At 31.5% G+C, this 22,188-nt stretch overlaps 1 protein-coding gene across 10 annotated transcripts in view; it reads right to left on the bottom strand.

Moving 5' to 3' along the window:
• Nucleotides 1-8,779: 8,779 nt before the first annotated feature.
• Nucleotides 8,780-22,188, bottom strand: part of LOC127734144 (focal adhesion kinase 1-like) — a 79,052-nt gene continuing 65,643 nt past the window's right edge. For all 10 annotated transcript variants that reach the window (XM_052243891.1, XM_052243899.1, XM_052243908.1 and 7 more), the window contains 5 exons: nucleotides 21,929-22,049; nucleotides 17,005-17,060; nucleotides 12,595-12,735; nucleotides 11,591-11,671; nucleotides 8,780-11,090 (listed from right to left, as the gene is read on the bottom strand). In XM_052243891.1, the coding sequence (XP_052099851.1) occupies nucleotides 10,896-11,090; nucleotides 11,591-11,671; nucleotides 12,595-12,735; nucleotides 17,005-17,060; nucleotides 21,929-22,049 (594 nt within the window). In that variant the 3' untranslated portion in view covers nucleotides 8,780-10,895. The remainder of the gene's footprint in view (nucleotides 11,091-11,590; nucleotides 11,672-12,594; nucleotides 12,736-17,004; nucleotides 17,061-21,928; nucleotides 22,050-22,188) is intronic.

Consider the following 22,188-nt stretch of genomic DNA (forward strand, 5'->3'; position numbering starts at 1 on the left):
GTTCATTCAAAATTGACCGAATTGCAATTTGTTTTATCAAACCAAACTGTTCAACTGGTCAGAAATTTTAACCAACAGATGTAGAAAACCAGTCAAGTCATCAAAGTGCAAGGTGATAAAATAAAGCATAGTTAGGGAACGACCATTTAACTTCAAGGGGGTGGGGGTGGGGGGGTTATAATTTTTTCCTAAAAAAGTATTCTGATCCCCAATTTGATGAAAAAAATATTGTGGTCAAGCAGATGACAAAAAAAAAATTTCTGAATCCAGATTTTCCCCATACCTTATAATGTTAAATTTTCTGACTCAGACAAAAACCATAACCCCTCCTTGATGTTAAATGGTTGCTCCCTTACAATCATATAATACATATTCATTGGAATCCATTACTCAGTCACGTCTCAGTCATTACAACTGAACGGACGTGCTGGGTCAGCTCTCCTTTACCCGCTATCTTCGGTGAGGGTTTACTGTTAGATGGATCAACGACTTACTACTTTCGATGACAGAAACCAATCCAACGCTGTACAGACTACGTTAGGCTATAATCCGCGTAGGGCTAATTCCCGCGTCAACATACACTCCAAAACCCATTATGGATGGGGGAGTGGTATGCCGAGTGACGTCCGAGGGCTGTATCCTAGGTGTTAGATGATGGACCACCATTTCACTGTCTCACGACTTTGGTCCTGATAATGCTTCCTGTCATCGTTAATACTACGTCCGAGACTCATCTACCAGTACTCTATCATCGAGGTTAGCGGGCTGCCAAGCTGACCAATCTGGCCCTGAAAGCAGCCGTTGTGAAGACATAACATCAAAATAGTCAACAAAAGAAAAACCAAAACAACTCACAAAACCAAGATGGCGGCCTACCAAAATGGCGTCCTCCACCTGTTCCTGACCGATGGCACAAAATTATTTAAACGCTCACCAAACGCCTTCGGGCACCGAGCCGACCGTGCGAGGGATGTATATCCAGTCAAGGTCGTAAAACACATCCAGTAGCATATAAGACTTTAATGCCACTTTAGTGCTATGAAGAAAATATTGCTGAATATTTCTATATATATCATTGCTATTGTTAATAGTCATTCGAAAGGAGATAAATATTATACATTTATTTCCCGTGCCGGAGGGAGATATGAAGATTTGTTCACCCAAGAATATTCATATTTCACGGGGGCTCTGCTCGAGAGAAATATGATTTTTCGAGGGTGAGCAAATCTTCATATCTCCCGAGGCAAAGGGAAATGAATGTTTTATCCCACTGCCTATGCTTTGTTTACTATCAATACATTAAATATTATTTTGCATACATTTTTGTTCTTAATATCCGCTTGTTTTTGTAAGTCAAACTAAACACTACATACCCATTGATAAACAGTAAGGATCAAAATTTAATTATAAGTCTTTTTGTTTTATCGTCTGAAATAAATTTGAACATGATAATGATTTTTGCTATCGTTAAGTTCAAAACGTTATGTACATTAACCGCGCGTAACGTCGCACCATAGATGCTATTATATCTATGGTCGCACGAAGTAATCCAGACATTTCAGAGGGGATATGATCCTCAGAATGGAATATGAAGATTTGTTCAATGACACGTGGGATAGTCTTAACCAATCAAATATTGATTAAACTATCAATATGTTTAAACAGTGGAATAATAATTATTATAAATTTTGAATGAACTGCAATAGGTTGAGAGCAACACTTACAGTAAAGTCACAGTAATTACCTTTAACAAATTACTGTTTTTTGAAATCTTTAGAGATATTGATGATGTAAATTACATTAAGGTTGATATATGGTGCTTACAATGTTGATTTCCAAATTATTTACACTTCCAAGGAGCATAACTCACTCATAATTCAACACCTACACCTTCTCAATCAATCTTAATACAAAATTTTGCTGATGTTAAACTTTTTACATTTTTTAATCACGAGTGCACACACTGAAATATCTCACCTGTTTTACTGACCATTGATTTCATAATGAAAGTCTAAAAGGTAAAAGTTTTACTACAAATATCACATAAACTTATCATTTCTTAATGAGGTTAAGGTCAGATAAATCCTGTAAAACAGACATGTTCACCTTAAAATTATTCCATTCACCAAATATAGTTGACCTATGGCTAGGTATGGAATTTTCGTTGCATTTTTCTAGTGAACTACAACTTTCATGAAATTTATTATATGGCTTCATGTCAGCATGCTTTACCATGTCACATGGCTTCAGTTTCATTGCTTATCAACTTCTAAGTATTTAAGAAACAAACTAAACCAGGAAAACTTAACATTGATCAATGAACCATGAATATGAGGTCAAGATCAGATGAACCCTGCCAGACAAACATGTACATCTTTCAATCATTACATGCTTTAAATATAGTTGACCTATTGTCAATTTTATTTGAATATAGTTGACCTATTGCATATAGTATCTAAGAATCAAACTTAACCAGGAAAACTTGACATTGATCAATAAACCATGAAAATGAGGTCATGGCCAGATGAATCCTGCCAGACAGACATGTACACCTTACAATCATTACATGCTTTAAATATAGTTGACCTATTGCATATAGTATCTTAGAAACAAACTTAACCAGGAAAACTTATCATTGATCAATGAACCATGAAAATGAGGTCAAGTTCAGATACTAACTGCCAGACAGACTTATACACCTTACAATCATTCCATTCACCAAATATAGTTGACATATTGCTCATAGTATTAGAAAAACAGACCAAAACACAAAACTTAACATTGAGCAGTGAACCGTAAAAATAAGGTCAAGGTTAAATAAAACCTGCCAGACTGACATGTACATCTTAAATATTTTCATACACCAAATATAGTTGACCTATTGCATACAGTATTAGAAAAACAGACCAAAACACAAAAACTTAACTTTAACCACTGAACCATGAAAATGAGGTGTAGTTCATGGACACCTGCCTGTTAGACCTGTACACCTTACAATTATTGCATTTATCAAATATAGTAGACCATTTGCTTATAGTATCTAAGATATGGACTTGACCAGGAAAACTTAACCTTGTTCACTGATCCCTGAAATGAGGTCGAGGTCAAGTGAAAACTGTCTGACAGGCATGATGACCTTGCAAGGTACGCACATACCAATTATAGTTATCCTATTACTCATAATAAGAGAGAAATTAGGAATACTAAAAATCTGAACTTTTTTTCCAAGTAGTCACTGAACCATGAAAATGAAGTTAAGGACAATGAACATATGACAGACGGAAATTTCATATCATAAGGCATCTATATACAAAGTATGAAGGATGCAGGTCTTCTACCTTCTGAAATATTAAGTTTTTTAGAAGTTTGTTAACGCTGCCGCCGTCACTGCCGCCACCGGGACACTATCTCTATGTCTTGCTTTCTGCGACAGAAGTCGCAGGCCTGATAAAAACCCCACTTTGACCAATGAGCCATGAAAATCAGGTCAAGGTCAGATTCTACCTGCCAGACACGAAAATGAGGTCAAGATCAGATGATACCTACCAGACCGTCATGTACACTTTACACTCATTCCATACACTTATATGGTTGACCTACTGCTTATAGTATTTGTAATAAAATGTTTCGCCGAGCGCAGACTGATATGACCACAGAGGTCGAAGCCTGAACAGTTGGGGCAAGTTTGGACACAATATTCAAGCTTGATACTGTCTGAATTTGGATTGTGATCAAATTTTGACATAATATAGGTTTCTGACACAAAATAAATGTGGTCAAAGATCTTAAAAATTTGAAATGGAACATTTAATTGACCTAGTTGTCCGATATCCAAAATCTAACAACATGGTAAGATTCAGCATATAAAAAAACACCAAAAATTTAAATTTTAGTTGAAATCAAACAAAGTTTAATTTTGGACTCTTCAAATCTTAATATGGACTGATTTGAAAACAGGGCCCAAAATAAAAATCTAAATGCACAATAAGATTCAGCCATATCATAGAGCCGCAATAATTCAGTTTTTGATGAAATCAAACAAAGTCTAATTTTGGACCCTTTGGATCTCTATTGCGCAATACTGTGCTGTTGCACAATACTTAGTTAGTCTGTTATATATAATAATTTACACACCCTGTTTGGTGTGTATCTCCTGCCATATCAGTATTTGTTGCTTTTATATATAAATCAGAAATAATCAATGTAAAAATGGAAAATGTTTGGAAAAAAAACCCAAAAAATTATGAAAAAAAAATAATCCACCCAAAAAATTTGTCCCCCTCCACAATAAAAAATTTTTTTGAAAAAATTTGAAATTTTGAAAAATCTTTTAGAAAATAAATGTGGATAGTGTCCACATGTGGACACAGATGATGCCCCTGCTTGCATATCATATAGTTATAAAGGGACATAACTGAAGAATGGTAAAAGTGACGCTACCCAAATTTGAACTTGATCGGAGTTTTGTGGTAATAAGCATTGTGTGTAAGTCTCATAACATTTGGTTGAGGCTAACTTAAGTAGAGAACAGAAACTAAAAATTCAGCAATTTTTCTATATGTAAACATGCATAACTCTAGAACGGTTGTGTATAAGTTTTATAACATTTGGTTGAGACAAACTAAAAAATTCAGCAACTTTTATGTTTATAAAGGGACATAACTCAAGAATGGTAAAAGTGTCGCCACCAAATTTCGTACTTAATCTGTATTATGTAGTAATAAGCATTGTGTATAAGTTTCATAACATTTGGTTGAGGCAAACTAAAGTTAGAAAACGGAAACAAAAAATTTGTACTTGATCTTAGTTTTGTGGTAATGAATATTGTGTATAGGTTTCATAATGTTTGGTTGGGGCAAACTTAAGTTACAGAATGGAAACTAAAATTTTTGCAATCTTTCGATTTATAAAGGGGCATAACTCAATAACGGTTAAAGTGACACTACCCAAATTCAACTTGATCTGTGTTTTATCAGTGGAAGTCATAATCAAACATTGCATTGTATAAAGCATTGATTGTAGTTGATTCAACTATAATCATGGACAAAGGAAGATAACTCCAATTTTAAAAATTACTTGATATTTAGAAGAAAATAAAAATTTTGCAATTTTTCCATGGAATGGAAACCAATTTTGAGACGTACAGATGTACGTACAGACGGACAAGGGTAAAACTTAATGCCCACTCCGCTACAGCAGGAGGCATAAAAAAATTCCCCCCCCAATTTTTATTGAATTGGTGAAGATTACTTTCTTTGCAGGAAAAATGTACAATTTCAGAGTTTCATAAACTTTAACACAAGTTATCATCTGGAAACTTGAAAAATGCTTGTTTTTTGCCCCTTATTTCTAAACGTTTGGGGCAATTTACACCAAACTCAATCCCAGCCTTTCCTTTGTGGTATGGAACCTTGTAGTACAATTTCAGAGAGATCCATACACTTAAACACAAGTTATTGTCTGGAAACTAGAAAAATGCTTGTTTTTGGCCCCTTTTTTGCCCCAAATTCCTGAATGTTTGGGGCGATTACCCCCAAACTCAATCCCAGCCTTCCCTTTGTAATATGGAACCTTGTGGTACAATTTCAGAGAGATCCATACACTTACACACAAGTTATTGTCCGGAAACTACAAAAATGCTTGTTTTTGGCCCCTTATTCCTAAACTGTTGGTACCATAACCCCCAAAATCAATCCCAACCTTCCCTTTTGTGGTATTGAACCTTCTGGTAAAATTTCATAGAGATCCATTAACTTAAACTAAAGTTATTGTCCGGAAACCAAAATTTGCGGTCGAATAAAAACTGACCAAAACACAATTACTTAACATTGACCAATGAACCATGAAACAGAGGTCAAGGTTAGATGGAACCTGCCAGACTGACATGTACCCCTTACAATCGTTCCATACATCACCTAGTTGACCTACTGTTTATAGCATCTGAGAAAAGGACCTAATCACATAACTTTAACCTTAATCACTGCTACATAAAATGCAGTTAAGGTCAGGTGAATTCAGTTCGACCGATGTGTAGACGTTGCAAGGAAACTCATATTAATGACAGAGTTCAAATGTCCCCCGTTGCACATATTTTATCTGTTTAAGGTCAATAACTTAAAAAAAATTTTTTTAAACTTTTTAAAATTATCTTAGAGAGTTGAAGACTTGAGAGCAATTTCTGATATACTTAAAATTTCCAAGGGGCAGATTTCATTAAAAATATTTTATCGGCAATTATTTTCGAAATTGTCCATGACATTGCTGATATTATGATATGAATTTGATAAAAATCTGGCAAAAATTGTAAATGTGAGAGCACTTACAATGCAAATTTCCATATGATTAATATTTTTAAGGGGCATAACTCTTATAAAAATAATTCATCGGCACTGATTTTCAAACTTGTCTGAGACATTGCTGATATAAACCTATGATATTAGTCTTATAAAAATCTGGCAAGAGTTGTACATGTGAGAGCGCTAACAAGATCGGACAGATAGACAGATGGATGGACGCCTGGTATTTCTATTTCCCAATGCAACGCATTGCACGGTGGACAATAAGTGAGAAATTCAAATGACAAAAAATCTATAATTTTTTTTCAAGCAGTCACTGAACCATGAAAATGAGGTCAAGGACAATGGACATATGACAGACGAAAACTTCGTAACATAAGGTATCTGCATACAAGGTATGAAGGATCCAGGTCCTCTACCTTCTGAAATATAAAGCTTTATACAAATATTCTAATATGACGTTCTTTTTAAGCTTTGGAAACAAAGCCATGTTCTAATTCCAATAAAATGTGGGCTGCACGTGATTGACGTCACAATTGAAATTGCAACATCAGCTGTGTTTTGAACAACACCGGAAATCAAAATGGACATTTGTGTTGGTGTTTCTCATTAGGAAATTAAATGAAATCATTCTAATAGTAAGTTTACATGTATCTGTTCATTTTTTTATCGTCGAACAGTTGATTTTCAATAACATTTTGACTTCATCAAATCAAAATGGATGCCTTTCGAATGCATATTATAGGTCTGCTTGGAAATACAAAAGTTCTAAATTTTCCTATCAGAATCTAAACAAGCATTCTGAGAGTATTGCATGGCAATACATAGTCCCCTACCGGTTAAAAATTCATTGTACTGGAACAATATGCTAACTTGATCTATAACTTGTCATGGTGTAAAACATATAACAAATATCAAGTCAATATCTTTAAGCATGGCGAAAAAAAGTGTGGAAAACTTATTATTTAAGTGAATTTTCTAATTCCAAGGACCATTGCTCTGCACAAAATCATCCGAACGGAAATTCAAACTTGATCTGTAACTTGGCATGATAAAACTATATACCAATTATCAAATCCATATCTTCAAGTGACGAAAAAAAGTGAAGAAAACTGATTATTTGAGTGAATTTTCTGAGTCCAAGGACCATAACTGTGCACAAAATCATCAGACCGCAACAAAATTTGAACTTGGTCTGTAACTTGTCATGATAAAACTATATACCAATTATCAAATCAATATGTTCACACATGACGAAAAAAAAGTGTGGAAAACTGATTTGCCGGACTGATGGACGGACGGAGTGCAAACCAAAAGGCATTATTTTTGTCAACATTTTACACCTTGCTTACACACGGTATAAAGATATCGACAAATTTAATGTCTTCCCATGTTAAAATGAGCATAGAGCATGGCATGAAAGAATCATTTCTTAAGTTTACATCACCGCCGCTGGATAGTTATCCCTATGTCTAGCATTCTGGGACTTTTGTCAGAAATCAGATGAGAACTGTAGGTTTGAGGGCTTTTACAAACCAGACTAGTTAACTATTGGTTTTACATTTATTCTAAAGAAAATTAGCGTTCACAATTAGTATGTTTAGAGTTGGGTGTTATATAGACTGTAAATTCAGAGATGTTTGTGTGCATTAATTATTGCGATTTTTTAAGAATGGACAAAAATGCAAGATTAAGTATTGAGAATTCAGGAAAATTTCCGTATAGATATATATATATCAAATATAAGAATACAAGTTTTTATTATTTTGATAGTTACCAGGTTGCATTATTCGCATTTATAAAAACCTCGCAATAATTTCTAAATCTACTGTAGCTGAAATACAAGTTTGATATTTTCTGTTATCAAGAACAAAATGTATTGATTTGCACTTATCCTACCCAATGTTATTTTTAAATGTGCTTTTGTTATTGGTTTTTATTAGTTGAAATTTAATAATGTCACCAAATTTCCTTTCTGTTATTCTGATTTAGTCTATGTTGGCAAGAAAAAAAAATTGTATGTCTCCTACAAAAAAACCCACAAGTTTTTTGGATCTCCAGAAAAAAATATGACAATACTTGACCACATTTTGTTTAAATTCTTCAAGATATAGATACTACTGTAGAACTTGTAATAGTCATCAAATTATGTAGCAGTAAAATCTATGTATAAGAATAATGTCACATAAACACACTGGCATCATTAAAGCATCTGTAAAAACAAAGGTGTCTTGGCTGTGTAACCTTATCACAAACTAACAAGGGTGTTGACATTTATGCTGAAAACCAATATCTATGTCTTACTTTCCTGGAATTAAAGTTTAAACAAATATAAGAAGATACCAAAAGTGTTAATTAAAATCATAGTTCAAGATTGAGAACAACACAGCCAAAAAAAAAATATCATAGTCCACAAAAAAATAAGACAAAAACAATACTTTGAGAACCAAGAATCCTGTTAAATAAAATAACAAAGTAGTATATGACTGTTCCTGTGAGATTTATTGATGAGACATATGAGAACTTTACAAAATGGATATTTACATTATACAAACACAATACTGGTGGGAATAATGGTACTTTATAAATAGAATTTGTTAAAGATATGTACACTCATCTGGAATTAAAAAGATGACACCGTCAGATGGACAATGTCACCATTTAATTAAAAAAAAAAACCTATTTTTTTCTGAAATATATGCATTCAAATCTAATTAACTTATATATGTGTAAACGAAAACATAGGAATGAACCAGGTGACAATGTAATTATAATGTACAATATAATAAACAGATCTTGTAAGAATATTACAAAATTGCTATTTGTTATACAAATTTTAACAATTTAGTGTCACCTTATCAAAAGACATTGAAGTAACTTTATTGCAATGTGTTCACTTCTTTGAGTTATCTTGTGGAGTTAAACACCAATTAATCAATCAATCAATTTGAGTTATCTCAACCTTCTCTTTTACAAGATAAACTAAATATACAAATACTATCAAAGGTTTAAACTCACAAATGCCTTGGTCTTTATAATCTAATATTACAATTCTATTGGAGATGACAGCAATATATATAATAGAGGCAAGCTTTAAATATGCATATGTGTATGTCATGGAGTAGTTATATTATCTTGTAGTAGATCTACAATCAATTATTCTCTATACACCAATCACACTCAATAATATATAGATCACCTAAATATTGCACACATCCACATTTATATATCTTTTACAAGCAATATTTACACATTAAAACAAGGTGTATCTGTTAACATATACTATTATATCACATTCAAACATTAATTTTCTTCTTTCATTCAAAACTTTGTGAAAAAAGGAAAGATGCAACATTGATAAAAAATGCATTTCCATTTAACTAACAAAACTGGTAAAGAAAAAAAACTAGATTACTATTTGACTTGTGAAGAAGTTAAGAAGTTTAAACAATTGAAGGTATTTACTGTGTACTTGAAAATCAAGGTATTTGTCAGTCATTTACAAAAAATATCTTGCACTGTATTTTAGCAGTTTTATTGTTGTAATGCAAACAGAATAAAAGAGCAGATTTGTACATTCTGTTATCATAAAAAAATGTAGCTTTACCATTTCAGAAACTGAAGGATTATAGGTAATGTCATTGTTTGTACAACAGCCAGAGACCATATCAACATCAAACTCGAAATAACTTTGCAATATTGGTTAGGTATTCAATGTTCTGATCACAATATTTTTATCTGAAAGATTACCATGGAATCAATCAGTATCTGCAAATTGAATGATTAGCAGAATATGAAGTATTATAATCTAACATTGAATACTTTGATGCTAACAATACACTTTTTGAAACATTTAAAAAAAAAACCTACCGTATACTAAAACATGATTCTGAAAGTCTTCAATAAAAACAGTGTGTAAATCCTCAAAACCCCTTAAAGAAACCTGGCCTCAACATAATAAAAGAACAAGGACACTTATTCCATTTCACAACCAAATAATAATTGTTTCTATCTTTGTAGATATGGACAGTAAGCAAAGGCTGTGGAGTGTTTTCTCTCAGGGATATGTCTAAAAGACAAACAAAACACAATAGCACCATAGTGTTTTTGTACATAAAATAAATATTGTTATTAAAAAGTAAAGCTAAAAATACAGTTTTCAAGAATAAATAAATCAATTTTGTTGTTTTGTTAACAATTAAATTAATGTAAATTGCAGATAGACATGGAATGAAAATTCTCTTATCAAAACATTTGTTTGTTCTTTACCAAACCATGACACTTTGACAAGTCATAGCATATTGTGTTTCAGAAGTATTGGTAAAATTTTTTAACCTGTTTAACTTGTTTGACTTGTTTGATAAAGCTGTCAAGTCAGAAATAGGAGACTGGAGACAAGTAATAAAATAACCAAAGTTTCCGTGGTATGTTTATGCTAAAACAAGATCAAAATTTGAGCATATTTCAAATGGAAAATTTACAACTTTAATTATAAGAATTAAGTATAAAAAATATTTAGTAAAATCAGAATAATAACATTTTAATAATGTCCAATAATGAAGTCATTAGATTTAAAACAATGCCCAGATATGTGAGCTATCAGCTTTTTTTCAATCTAGTTTTATCAATAACATCTAATAAATTTTTGGAGTCAACAGCCAATACATGGGCAGCTTTGAGCATTCCTTTTCTGTATTCAGAGTCCACAGTGGTCAAGGCATACTGCTGGGCGAGTTTCATCGAACTTATTAACGCAGCCATGTCTGTTGATAATACCTTTTGTGACATCTGTACCTACAGAATGAAGGAAATGTAAGATTAAATATTCAAATGAACATATTATAGTGTAATTTTCAGTGGCTTATTTCTCCAAAGTTAACTTTGTGAATACATTGATTTGCTAAGGCAAACAAATGGAACTTAACTGTTTTCTAAACAAGTTTTTTTTAACCATTTATGAAAAGTTAACTGTCCTTGATTATTGACAATTTCAATAAGACTTTAAAACTGACAGATTTATCATTTTAGCAAAAGAAGGCATGACTTTTGGCAAACATGACTACTTCAACCTAGGCCCCATAAAAATAAATCTGAGACAATATGTAGTAATTCCATTGGATATTTGTTTTGTATAAAGTACCGTTTATAATTTTTTTTCAGAAGCACTGTCACTTGGCTTTGTTCATTGTTAAGCTGCTTTTGTAAGGTCATTTATTATTCATCATTGAGGCATTGTTAATAAGAGGAATACTTAGAAAATTGACTTTTACTCTAGCAGTCTCATAAAAAATTACCTCTTCAAATTCTTTTTGTCGCACTTGTTGCAAAAAATCATCAACACAAGCTAATAAACCACGAAGTTGAAGTCCAATGTCCTGTAATATGTCAAGAATAAGATTAAAATAACATACATAACTGAATTCAACCTATGAATAGAACATATTGACAGTTTTTAAATAAGTCAATATTTTACAAATATAAGTCAGATATAAATAAAAAAAAAACTTTATAAACAAATCTGATGACATTTTCATTTATACCCTAACTGGATTCATTAACAAATTTATGTTAAGCTGAAATAGAAAATTATTGGTTCTTTAATGAGGACTGTTCTAGGTTTAAACACATGGGAGGATGTGAGGCACTCAAAATTAATTAATTGTTGGTGGTTGCATTTTTATTTTTTGATGAATTATAAAAAGAAATTTATACATCATGGGTGGTTGGGTCTGAAAAAAGTGCCTCCCATGCAACTCATTTGTATAAATCTGGAACATCCATTAACATATTTTACCATTCTATATACCTATTGCTGATTAATTATTCAAACCAAGTTTAAGATTTAATTTCAAAACAAAACTTTACTGCTTATATATAATGAAATTTTGAAGCCAGTGTAAACCAAACCAAATATTACTCAAGAACCAAATTCTACCAGAATATTACAAAATGAGAACAAGGATACATTTCTTAACTGTCTGCTTTTAAGTTTAATATCGATTTCAGTTTTGAAGTGTCCATTATTTCAGACTATTTACATAGCTTTAAAGAAGGGTTACTGATATCCCTGGAGCAAATCCTCGTCTGCATATAAATTACTGAACATCAATAAGATTCCATTTTTCCATCCAAGGAAAAAGGGAAAATATCTCATATTCAAACTTAATTTTTCAAACACTAAAATATCTTATCTGGGTTTTAAATTAAGGTTTTAAATTAAATGATTATCAGAATAATGTTCTATGAAATGCAGTGGTAGAATTTTTACTTTCTTTATTGAATATCTTTATTGACAAACCTTGATATGGTCAATGTATAATTCTGGTTTCATGGAGTTAAGTCCCTTTGTAAAAGTCATAACAGCTCTCACAACATTTGTGGTATTATCATAAACTGGATCATTAGTACGATCAATTCCAGGTGATGGTGGGGGTTCAGGCTGAAAAGAACATAACAAATTAATTCCCTTTATAAACAATCTTTATGTAAAAATTGTGGAATTGTACTGAAAATTGAAAAGAGCAGGGTCGATAAGGCCCTTATTTTGCCCAAATATTAATGCAAATTGAAAAGTTGCTGTACAGGTTCTTTAATTTGTCCTTTCAATACTGAAAATAAAAACAAATTTCACATTTTACTATTTACCATGGCAACAAACGATGAAGAAGTTTTTATATGTTGTAAATTTTCTGGATTTTTCTTGTTTTACATCAACTTGTATGTATATTTTGCACTGGAAAAGTATGTGAGCACCCAAGACACAACTTTAGATTTGATGAGATTTTGTAAAATGTTTTAACAAAGCTTCTCTAAAATTATTTTGTTGTTTCTTGGCTGCACACCAAGTTTCCACAAAGAAAATATGGATGGAAAACTGCATACATTTAACAGTTTTCTTCGTTTTCACCAAAAGGTGCATATTATGAAGAAAATGTGACGTCCTAATATAAAAAATCTTGTGAAATTCATTTATATTTATGAGCTACATGCATTTACAAACATAGCAAATTTGAAATAGTTCTCAAAAACTTTATTTTCTGCTGCAAAAAATGGGCTTTAATGCCCCCAATCCTTTAGTAATCATGACTAATTTGAAATCTTTATATATACAGGAATAGCTAAAAACCAGTTCTTTTTAACTAACTTAGAAAAATATTCTTGCAAGTGTATGGTATCTTTGTGAATACAACACAAATTAACTATCGAATTCATGCACAAGACTTAAGGCTTCAGCAGGCATGCCATCTTCAATTTTGGGGTACTCCATATCGTAACTTGGGCAGGCAACATTATGTTACATATTTCATTATGGATTTTGGCCAAATATATTATTGTTCCCAAAATTTTCCTGAGTAGTTAGAGTGCCATCATACTTTAACAAGGAATAGCTCTCATCTCGATTGCTCAGCAGCTCTATTTCACGTCAGTCTATGCTCACCTAGATCAACTCTAAAATGGTACCACGTGAAAAAACAAGTTATTCTATATCGCTGGGGAACTGCTTGCTAAAGTACTCTGGGACAAGTAGGCATGGTAGTAGTACATGGCATTTGTATTCAGATACCTCTATGGTGACTTCTTTCCCAGTGAATCATATGCCACGAGAAAAAATATCCTTATGCATTAATACTGTGCGCCATGCGCACTGCTCGGATTATTAAGTATAATTATGGCGTCATTTCGTACTGATTACATGACAGCTTTTCATTCAATGATGCCAGTGAGTTTCTGTAACATAATGTGTTGCCCTCATGCCCAAAATATTTTTTATAATAAAATTATAATTTTACATCATGTTTTATTTCAATACTGCAATGACTGTTAGTTTAAACTATCTGTGAAATATTTACCACTGAACATTATCAGCAATCATTCAATCAAGGACTTTTAATTGGTATTGTGCCTATTATTCTACATTTAACTAATACATGTTTTCTAGGGTTATTATTAAATGATCTGCGGTCAACGCTTAATCTGTCATGCGTGTTCATTGGTGTGTAATGTATTAAATCACACAAGAAATTATGTAAATAATAGGTTAAGGTCAGTATACCTGAGGTCAGTGTATTTATATTAGTTTTGATTTGCAATGATGGTTTTCACTTGGAATATTTATCGCCCGGATGCTCAATTTCATTTTATCATTTATGCATGAAACGTTATATAAAATAAACATTCTAGATAAGTCCAAATAAACAGCTGCGCCATGAGCGCATGATACGTCCATCGCATTTTCAAAAAATTCAATCACTTCTCAATGTCATATCAGAAATTTATGAAAATCGAAAGGGAGCTTTTGTCAATAGATTTAAAAAATTCACCAAAGTTTCATGACAACTGCTGAAAGCATTTTTGAGGTATTGTCCGAAAACTGGAAAATCCCCCCTTTTTTAATGAATAAAACACCATAAATCGGAAACTTAAAATCTAAAATTTATAAAATTCGAAAGGGAGCTTACATCAATAGATATAAACAATTCACCAAAGTTTCATGAGAACTGCTAAACACATTTTGGAGTTATTGTCCGAAAAACTGTAAACTGCCCCTTTTTTTAATGAATAAAACCCCATAACTCAGAAACGTAAAATCTAAAATTTATGAAAATGGAAAGGGAACTCATGTCAATAGATATAAACAATTCACCAAAATTTCTTGCAAATTGGTGAAAGCATTTTGGAGTTATTGTCAGAAAACTGGAAAATCCCCCTTTTTTTAATGAATAAAACCTCATAATCGGAAATGTAAAATCTGAAATTTATAAAAAACGAAAGGGAGCTCACGTCAATAGATATAAACAATTTATCAAAGTTTTATGCAAATTGGTTCAAGCGTTTTTGAGTTAATGTCTGACATGTTGATGATGGACGGACAGACAGACAACGGTATACCATAATACGTCCCGTAAACGGGCGTATAAAACTGTCTGCAAGTAAAGTTCATTAGTGAATTCAGAAATTTTTGCCATGTTATTATTGTCATTCTTATCATTGCAAAAATTGTGACCATGATATGTTTCTCAAAAATCAAACTATAAATTTTAATAGGATTATATGCATGTAGCATTTTCTTATATTGCCAGAAGTTATCTCACATTTTTGTTCCGTCTTCAACAATCAAAATAACAAATGCATTTAAACATTCCTGAATTAATGGTACTATTATAATCAAAAGCTGAGGTAAAATTTTACAATATCAAACAACTTTTTATGTTGATATCTGAACAAACAAAAAGCATCATAAAATAAAAGAACAGAGGTCCAATGTCCCCCGCATTGCACATATTTTATATTTCCAAGGGCATAACTCTTTTAAAAAAAGTCGATCGTCAACCATTATATAACTTGTTCGAGATATTGCTGATATTAACCTATAGTATAAGTTTTATAATAAACTGTTATCACAGAGATATGTCTCGCCCTTTTGTAATTTTGATTATGCAAATGTTGAAATTAAAATAGCAACACTTCAACATGTTTCATAAGTTATGCAAATAATCAAAGTCAATGAACCATGACTGAGGTACATGGCTAAACAATCTCCATGTAAATGAGATGTGCCAAAGCTAATACAACTGCATACCAAATACCATTGACTTATTATAAGTCGTTCCCTTTAAACAAACCTAAACACAAACATTAACTTGTAAACTATGTAAAAGTTTCAAAGTCAATGAACCATGAAGAGGGGGTGGGGCTATATAATCTCCATGGAAACGATACTTGCAAATGCCAATAAATTTGCATACCAAATATCATTGACTTAACATTAACAGTTCATCTTAAACTGATCTAATCACAAGCTAATACATGTAAACTAAGCAAAAGTTTCTGAGTCGATAGACCATGACTGAGGGGGCAGTGCCAAATAATCTCCATGGAAATGAGATATGCCAATGCTTATACAACTGCATACCAAATATCATTGACCTACCACTAGTGGTTCCCCATAAACTGACCTTATCACAAACTAATACATGTAAAATAAGCAAAAGTTTCAAAGTCAATAGACCATGACTGAGGGGGTAGGGCCAAATAATTTCCATGGAAATGAGATGTACCAATGCTAATACAACTGCATACCAAATATGATTGACCTACCACTTTTGGTTCACCATACACTAGACCTAATCACAAACTAATACATTGTTGAGGACGCCGCCGACACCGGAAACAGCATATATATGTCTCGCTTTTTGACTCTGTCAAGGTGAGACAAAATCTGGCAAGAATTGTACCCGTGAGAGCGCTAAGGAGGCCATTTTCAATAAATTTAATATTTCCAAGGGGCATAACTCTTTTAAAAAAAGTCGATCGTCCACTATTATAGAACTTGTCCGAGATATTGCTGATATTAACCTATAGTAACAAGACCGGACAGACGGACGGACACACAGACGGACGCCCGGTATTTCCATGTCCCCTGCAATGCGATACACGGGGGACAAAAAGCAATAGATTATACTGTATCTGCACTTAAATAAGCATTGGGCAATATTTGCCTTATTTTACTGTTTACCTTTGTTTACCACAGATGCATGTCTTCTCTCCTTTTCTCTGATTTAACTTCAAGAAATAATTGACAAGAAAATTTGTCCTTTATATCAAAAGAAAAAGTATTATCAACTACAGGGAGATACTTAAGAGATTTCAAAAAGACTATTACATAAACTATAAGATATGAGTACTTTATGTTTAAGTTGATACTAACCTGTTTAGGAGATATAAGACCATCTGACTCACTTGTACTACTGCTACGACTCCCACCTGAAAATAAAACAAATTGTACATGAACTTGTGACTTAAATATTACAGAAGGAAGGTTGCATTATATATTTTTATATTTTTGGGATAAATGTTTTTTTTAAAATTATTTCCACAAGAGATATGTTTATAAGTTTAATATCTAATGCTTAAGTTAATAATAAATATATTTTATATTCAAGCAATTTTCTCAGACTGCTCGTGATGTCCGTACACTAAACCTGTTGTAGGGGTACTGATTAATATTAAAGTCTTGAAAAACATAGTTTATATATCTATTTGTTGAAACTTGGCTTTGAACTAACTTTCATTAACTGAGATTATTCTTAGATCATTACTTTGTGTCCTGTGTTTTTTGGTAGCAGTTTTTGTGTTTAAAAATAATCTGATGAGTCAAGCCCTTTCCAATTGATTTTACAGTTTGTTTTTATGTAGTGATGTTACACCACTATTTTTTTGGTGTTATGATTTAATGTTTTAAAATAAGTGTAATTTAAGGGGTTTCTTAAAGGACGCAGAGGTGTCAATTTTAAATTTGCATGTGTAGTATCTCATTTTATAGATACATTAGTTATTATTCTATACGTTATGCTTCACAACTATATATAAATACTGTATATATATATATCTTAATCTTGCACATTTTACATAAATTTTTGAAATTTGCGAATTAGCTTACTTTTGCATTCTTTCACATGTCTGTTTACTTCAAAGTATAATTCAAATTCGTTTTTGAAGATATTGTATATGTCGGCGGATTTTCAATTTGTTCTTTGTTCTGATGTGTAAAATGATTTGTAAATTGAGAAACCTATCAAAGTTATAATAAGATTTATATCATTATAATGTCGTTCTCCAATTTTATATCCAAAGACTATATCTATTAGGGTTATTTTCTTACAAAAGTTTATGATTTTCATTTTTTCTGTTATTTTATTCCAAAAATCTTTTACAAATCTACAATCGTTAAAAAAATGTTGATAATTATCTGTGCATTTACATAAAGCACACTCTGGGGTATTTGATATTTTCCATTTGAAAAGATTTTCTTGGTTCGGTAATATATATCTAAATAATTTCCATTCATAAACTTTAAGTTTGTTTATACATATTTCATTGTTTGTAAAGGATAAGGATTGTCTAATTTGTAATGGTTTTGCGTCTAATATTCTTTGCCATTTTATTATTCCAATGTTAGGAGTTATTGAGTTTTTTATAAAATATTGATAGACAGTTTTATTGTCTAGGTCTGATAAATTTATTTCTGTTTTATTCATTCTAATTAATTTTTCGTTAATATTAACTCAGGTTTTAACAGAGTTATTTGTTTTCAGGATATCTGTCCAACTCCTTGGTATAGCTTTTTTTAGTATTGATAGTTCGGCTATCCAGTTGTGTTTTATTTCTAACTTTCGCAGTATTGTCTTTTCATCGATTTGACCGTTTTCATCAATAAGTTCATTAATATAAATTATATCGCTTTTGATCCAGCTAAACATCAACAATGGTTTATTTTTTATTTTTATGTTTTTATTACCCCATATTATTTCTTTGCATATTTCTTTGCGTATTTCTCTAAAGTTAGTGGGCGATTTAGTTTGACCTCCACCTTTAAGTATCCAGCATTTTACAATATCTAGATAAAATGCTGGTAATACAGTTGTAATTTTAAGTGGTTTTAAATTATTAATTTCTAAATTCATTTTAAAGATAAGTTTTCACCATATTTATCAAAAAAGAATCTTGGAATAATTGACCAATTTTCATGTTTTGACTCTATTAATCTTGATACCTATTTAATTTTAAGTGTGTTAAAGTAACTGTCAATATCAATCATATTGAGTCCTCCTTTGCTGTAATCTGATATTAGAGTTGATCGTTTTAGTTTATCTTGTTTTCCGTCCCAAATGAAATTAAAAATTTCTCTTTCTAAATTGCAAATATACGTTTTATTTATGACTGTCATACTTGCTAAATATGTGAATTGTGGAATTATAAGTGATTTGATTATTAAAATTTTACCGATGATAGTAAGATGTCTTTTTTCCCATGATTTAATAAGTTTTTTTGCTTTTTCAAACTTGTTTTCCCAATTTAGTTTTGTGCATTCTGTTTTATTTGTACTGAAATACAAGCCTAACACTTTAACAGGTTTATCTGTGAACTTTATATTATCTACTTTATCTTTACAATTTTTTAGTTTTCCACCACTATTTTGGTCTAGGGGAGAGTTGAGTATGTTTAACCCTGCCAAATTATTTATGTATTTTTCCCAAACTAGGAGCCTGTAGTCCAGTGGTTGCCTTCTGTAATAACTGGTTTTTCATTTAAAGTTGTATTTTTCATATCTCGTTTTCAAGATTTTTTCTAAATTACTATATGGTATGAGATTTGCTTATAGTTGAAGGCCAAAGGATTCAATTCAATTCAAAATATTTTATAGATTATTGTTCAAATATCGAATATACATTTAAACAAAGGGATTGGACAAAAGGCAAAGCCGATACAAATCCTTTCCCAAACAATGAATTGGATTAAATGATCTGATACTATATAATATATTCCTGATAATTCATAGATCATTCATTATTGCAGTGCGTCAGGGGAGGCAACCCCCCACTTCTTCGAATATTTTATTGGCTATGCATATATGATAAATAATTATAAGTGAACCCTTGCCAGTTTACTATTTAAGATAATATTGTCAAATTTTATACCACATTAATAAGTAATGGTAAAAAATCAAATAAAATCTTTTAAGTGATATTTACTCAAATTCACTAACTCACTGCAATAAAGTTGTTCTATTTATATAAATAATAAGAACTAGAGAAAACTGACATGTCAGCAAGAGAACTCCTCACACAGGGGCAGAAAGACTAATGCATACAAAGCAAATGTTCATAGGTTGTCAATTTTCATAAATTTTGACACCAGTGAATAATTCAGGATGTGTTCTCTCGATTAACATGTTTTGTTAAAATCCAAGAACTATGACATGTAGTTCGGTGGGCATTTTCGTAAATAATAATTCTGACACATTTCATAATCGCAAATGATACCTCTTTTCATTTAAATCCTAGCAAGAAATATGATTTTCAGAATTTATCATTTAAAAAAAAAGAAGTTTTAAACACAATTTTGATTTGAGGAAACAATTTGGAATGCAAACTATGCCTATATTATGTATCAATTTCCGATGACATCCTACTTACTTCTAAAAGATGCTTCTAAAAATTTGTAAAGTTTTTACCATTTTTTTTTATAATTTGTCAATCACTTTGAAATAACTTAATACGACTATATATCAGTTTTTGTTAAAAAAGAAAACATTTCTCAAAAATTGTTATTTTTTTAACAAAAAGAAGTTTTTCCAAAATTAATTTGCCTATTTTACCAAAATATGATCTTCACATCTACATATTATTCACAACAACTATACAAAATTTCATAGGCCTCTTACCTATAATTTTGGAGTTTTTGTGTATACAAAAGACATTTCTCAAAATTAGTGATAGATTTTTTTTAACAAAAACGAAGTTTTTACAAACATCAATGAGCCAAATTTCACAACAACTGTGCAGAATTTCTTTGGCCTCCTACCTATACTTTTGGAGTTTTTGCGTTTACAAAAAACATTTCTCAAAATTAGTGATTCTTTATTAAAAACAAAGTCATGTTAGTGTTTGCATACGACAAGACATCTGCAGCAATGTAACTAGGAATGCCTCCAGAAATAGTTTTATGAAGAAATGATAATTTGTTTTTCTGTTGCCTATTCTGGAGAAAATCCCAACCTAATTCCTTGTATAATTTCCATTTAGGTGTTCCCTTTGAAGCCCAGATACAATTTCTAGCAGCTGCTAGTAATACATACTCAATTAGATCTGATTCTTCTTTTGTACAGATATCCGAAATTATGTTCCAATATTCCAAAATAGGTCTAATAAAGGCAATATAGAGTCTTTCTAGAGATTGTCTATCAATCTTATTTTTTAAATATCTCATAATATTAAGACGTCTACAAGCTTTTGTATAAATATCCTGTATGTGACTTGCCCATCTGGCATTAGATGATAGGGTTATGCAAAGATGCTTATGTTCTGATATAATTTCTAGAGGTGTATTACATTCATGCATAATGATATGACATCACCATTACTTTTTCTTGTAAAGTACATAGATTTTGTTTTGTCTGCATTGAAGGTTACACCCAAATCTTCTGCCCACTGATCTAATGACTCTAGATCTTGCCCTGAGGATTCAGCTGCTGATTTCTCATCGTCTACAACACAATATACCGGGTAAACAAGTATCGCCTGCAAACAGTTTTATTTTATTTTGTAACTACATCTACTATGTCTAAAACAGAAAAGGGCCCAAGATGGACCCTTGAGGGACTCCTGCCTTTGGTTTTTCTGATAGACAACAAAGGGTTGGAGTAAACGGTTATTTTCCAATTTGGAAAATAACCATTTACTCCAACCCTTTGTTGTCTATAATAAAAACCAAATGGTGACCTGTAGTTGTTTTTCATTCTTGTTCATTTTGTGAAAAAATGTCTAAATGGCAAGCATACCACATCTCTTTATTTTTATAATAATGGAAAACAAAGGATATGGTGTATTAAAATTCCTGACACAAAATCACAGCACTCTTTGCATGACCATATGCAAAGAAACAAAACTTTTATTGCCTATTTAAGATTCCCATATTCCAAATAAAAATGCACAACAAATTCTCATTACTAAAAACATAATTTGCTTTTTCCTAGAAAAATAGATGTAGTTTAAGTAAAACAGTGCTTAAAGGCAGTGAATTAAGAATTATTCATGAACTATTTGTATAAATTCTACTAGAAAGTGACATACCTGAAATTCTATTCTGGATTGTTATTGTTGGTCTAGTTTCTACCATTTGCACTGGTGGAGCATTTTCTTTTGTAGATTCTCTATTTTTAGGTTTAACAGGAACAGCATACTTGTCTCTGCCCTTTTAAAAAGAAAGCATTTCTGTTTTAAATTCTTTAATAGATTGATTAATTGATTTTTGGTGTTTTAACGCCACTTTTAAGCACCGCTTTTGGGCTATTTCGTGGCGGCCAGTTTTTATTGGTGGAGGAAGCCGGAGC

Source organism: Mytilus californianus, unplaced genomic scaffold, assembly GCF_021869535.1.
Source record: "Mytilus californianus isolate M0D057914Y unplaced genomic scaffold, xbMytCali1.0.p SCAF_1, whole genome shotgun sequence".
Classification (NCBI taxonomy): Eukaryota; Metazoa; Mollusca; class Bivalvia; order Mytilida; family Mytilidae; genus Mytilus; species Mytilus californianus.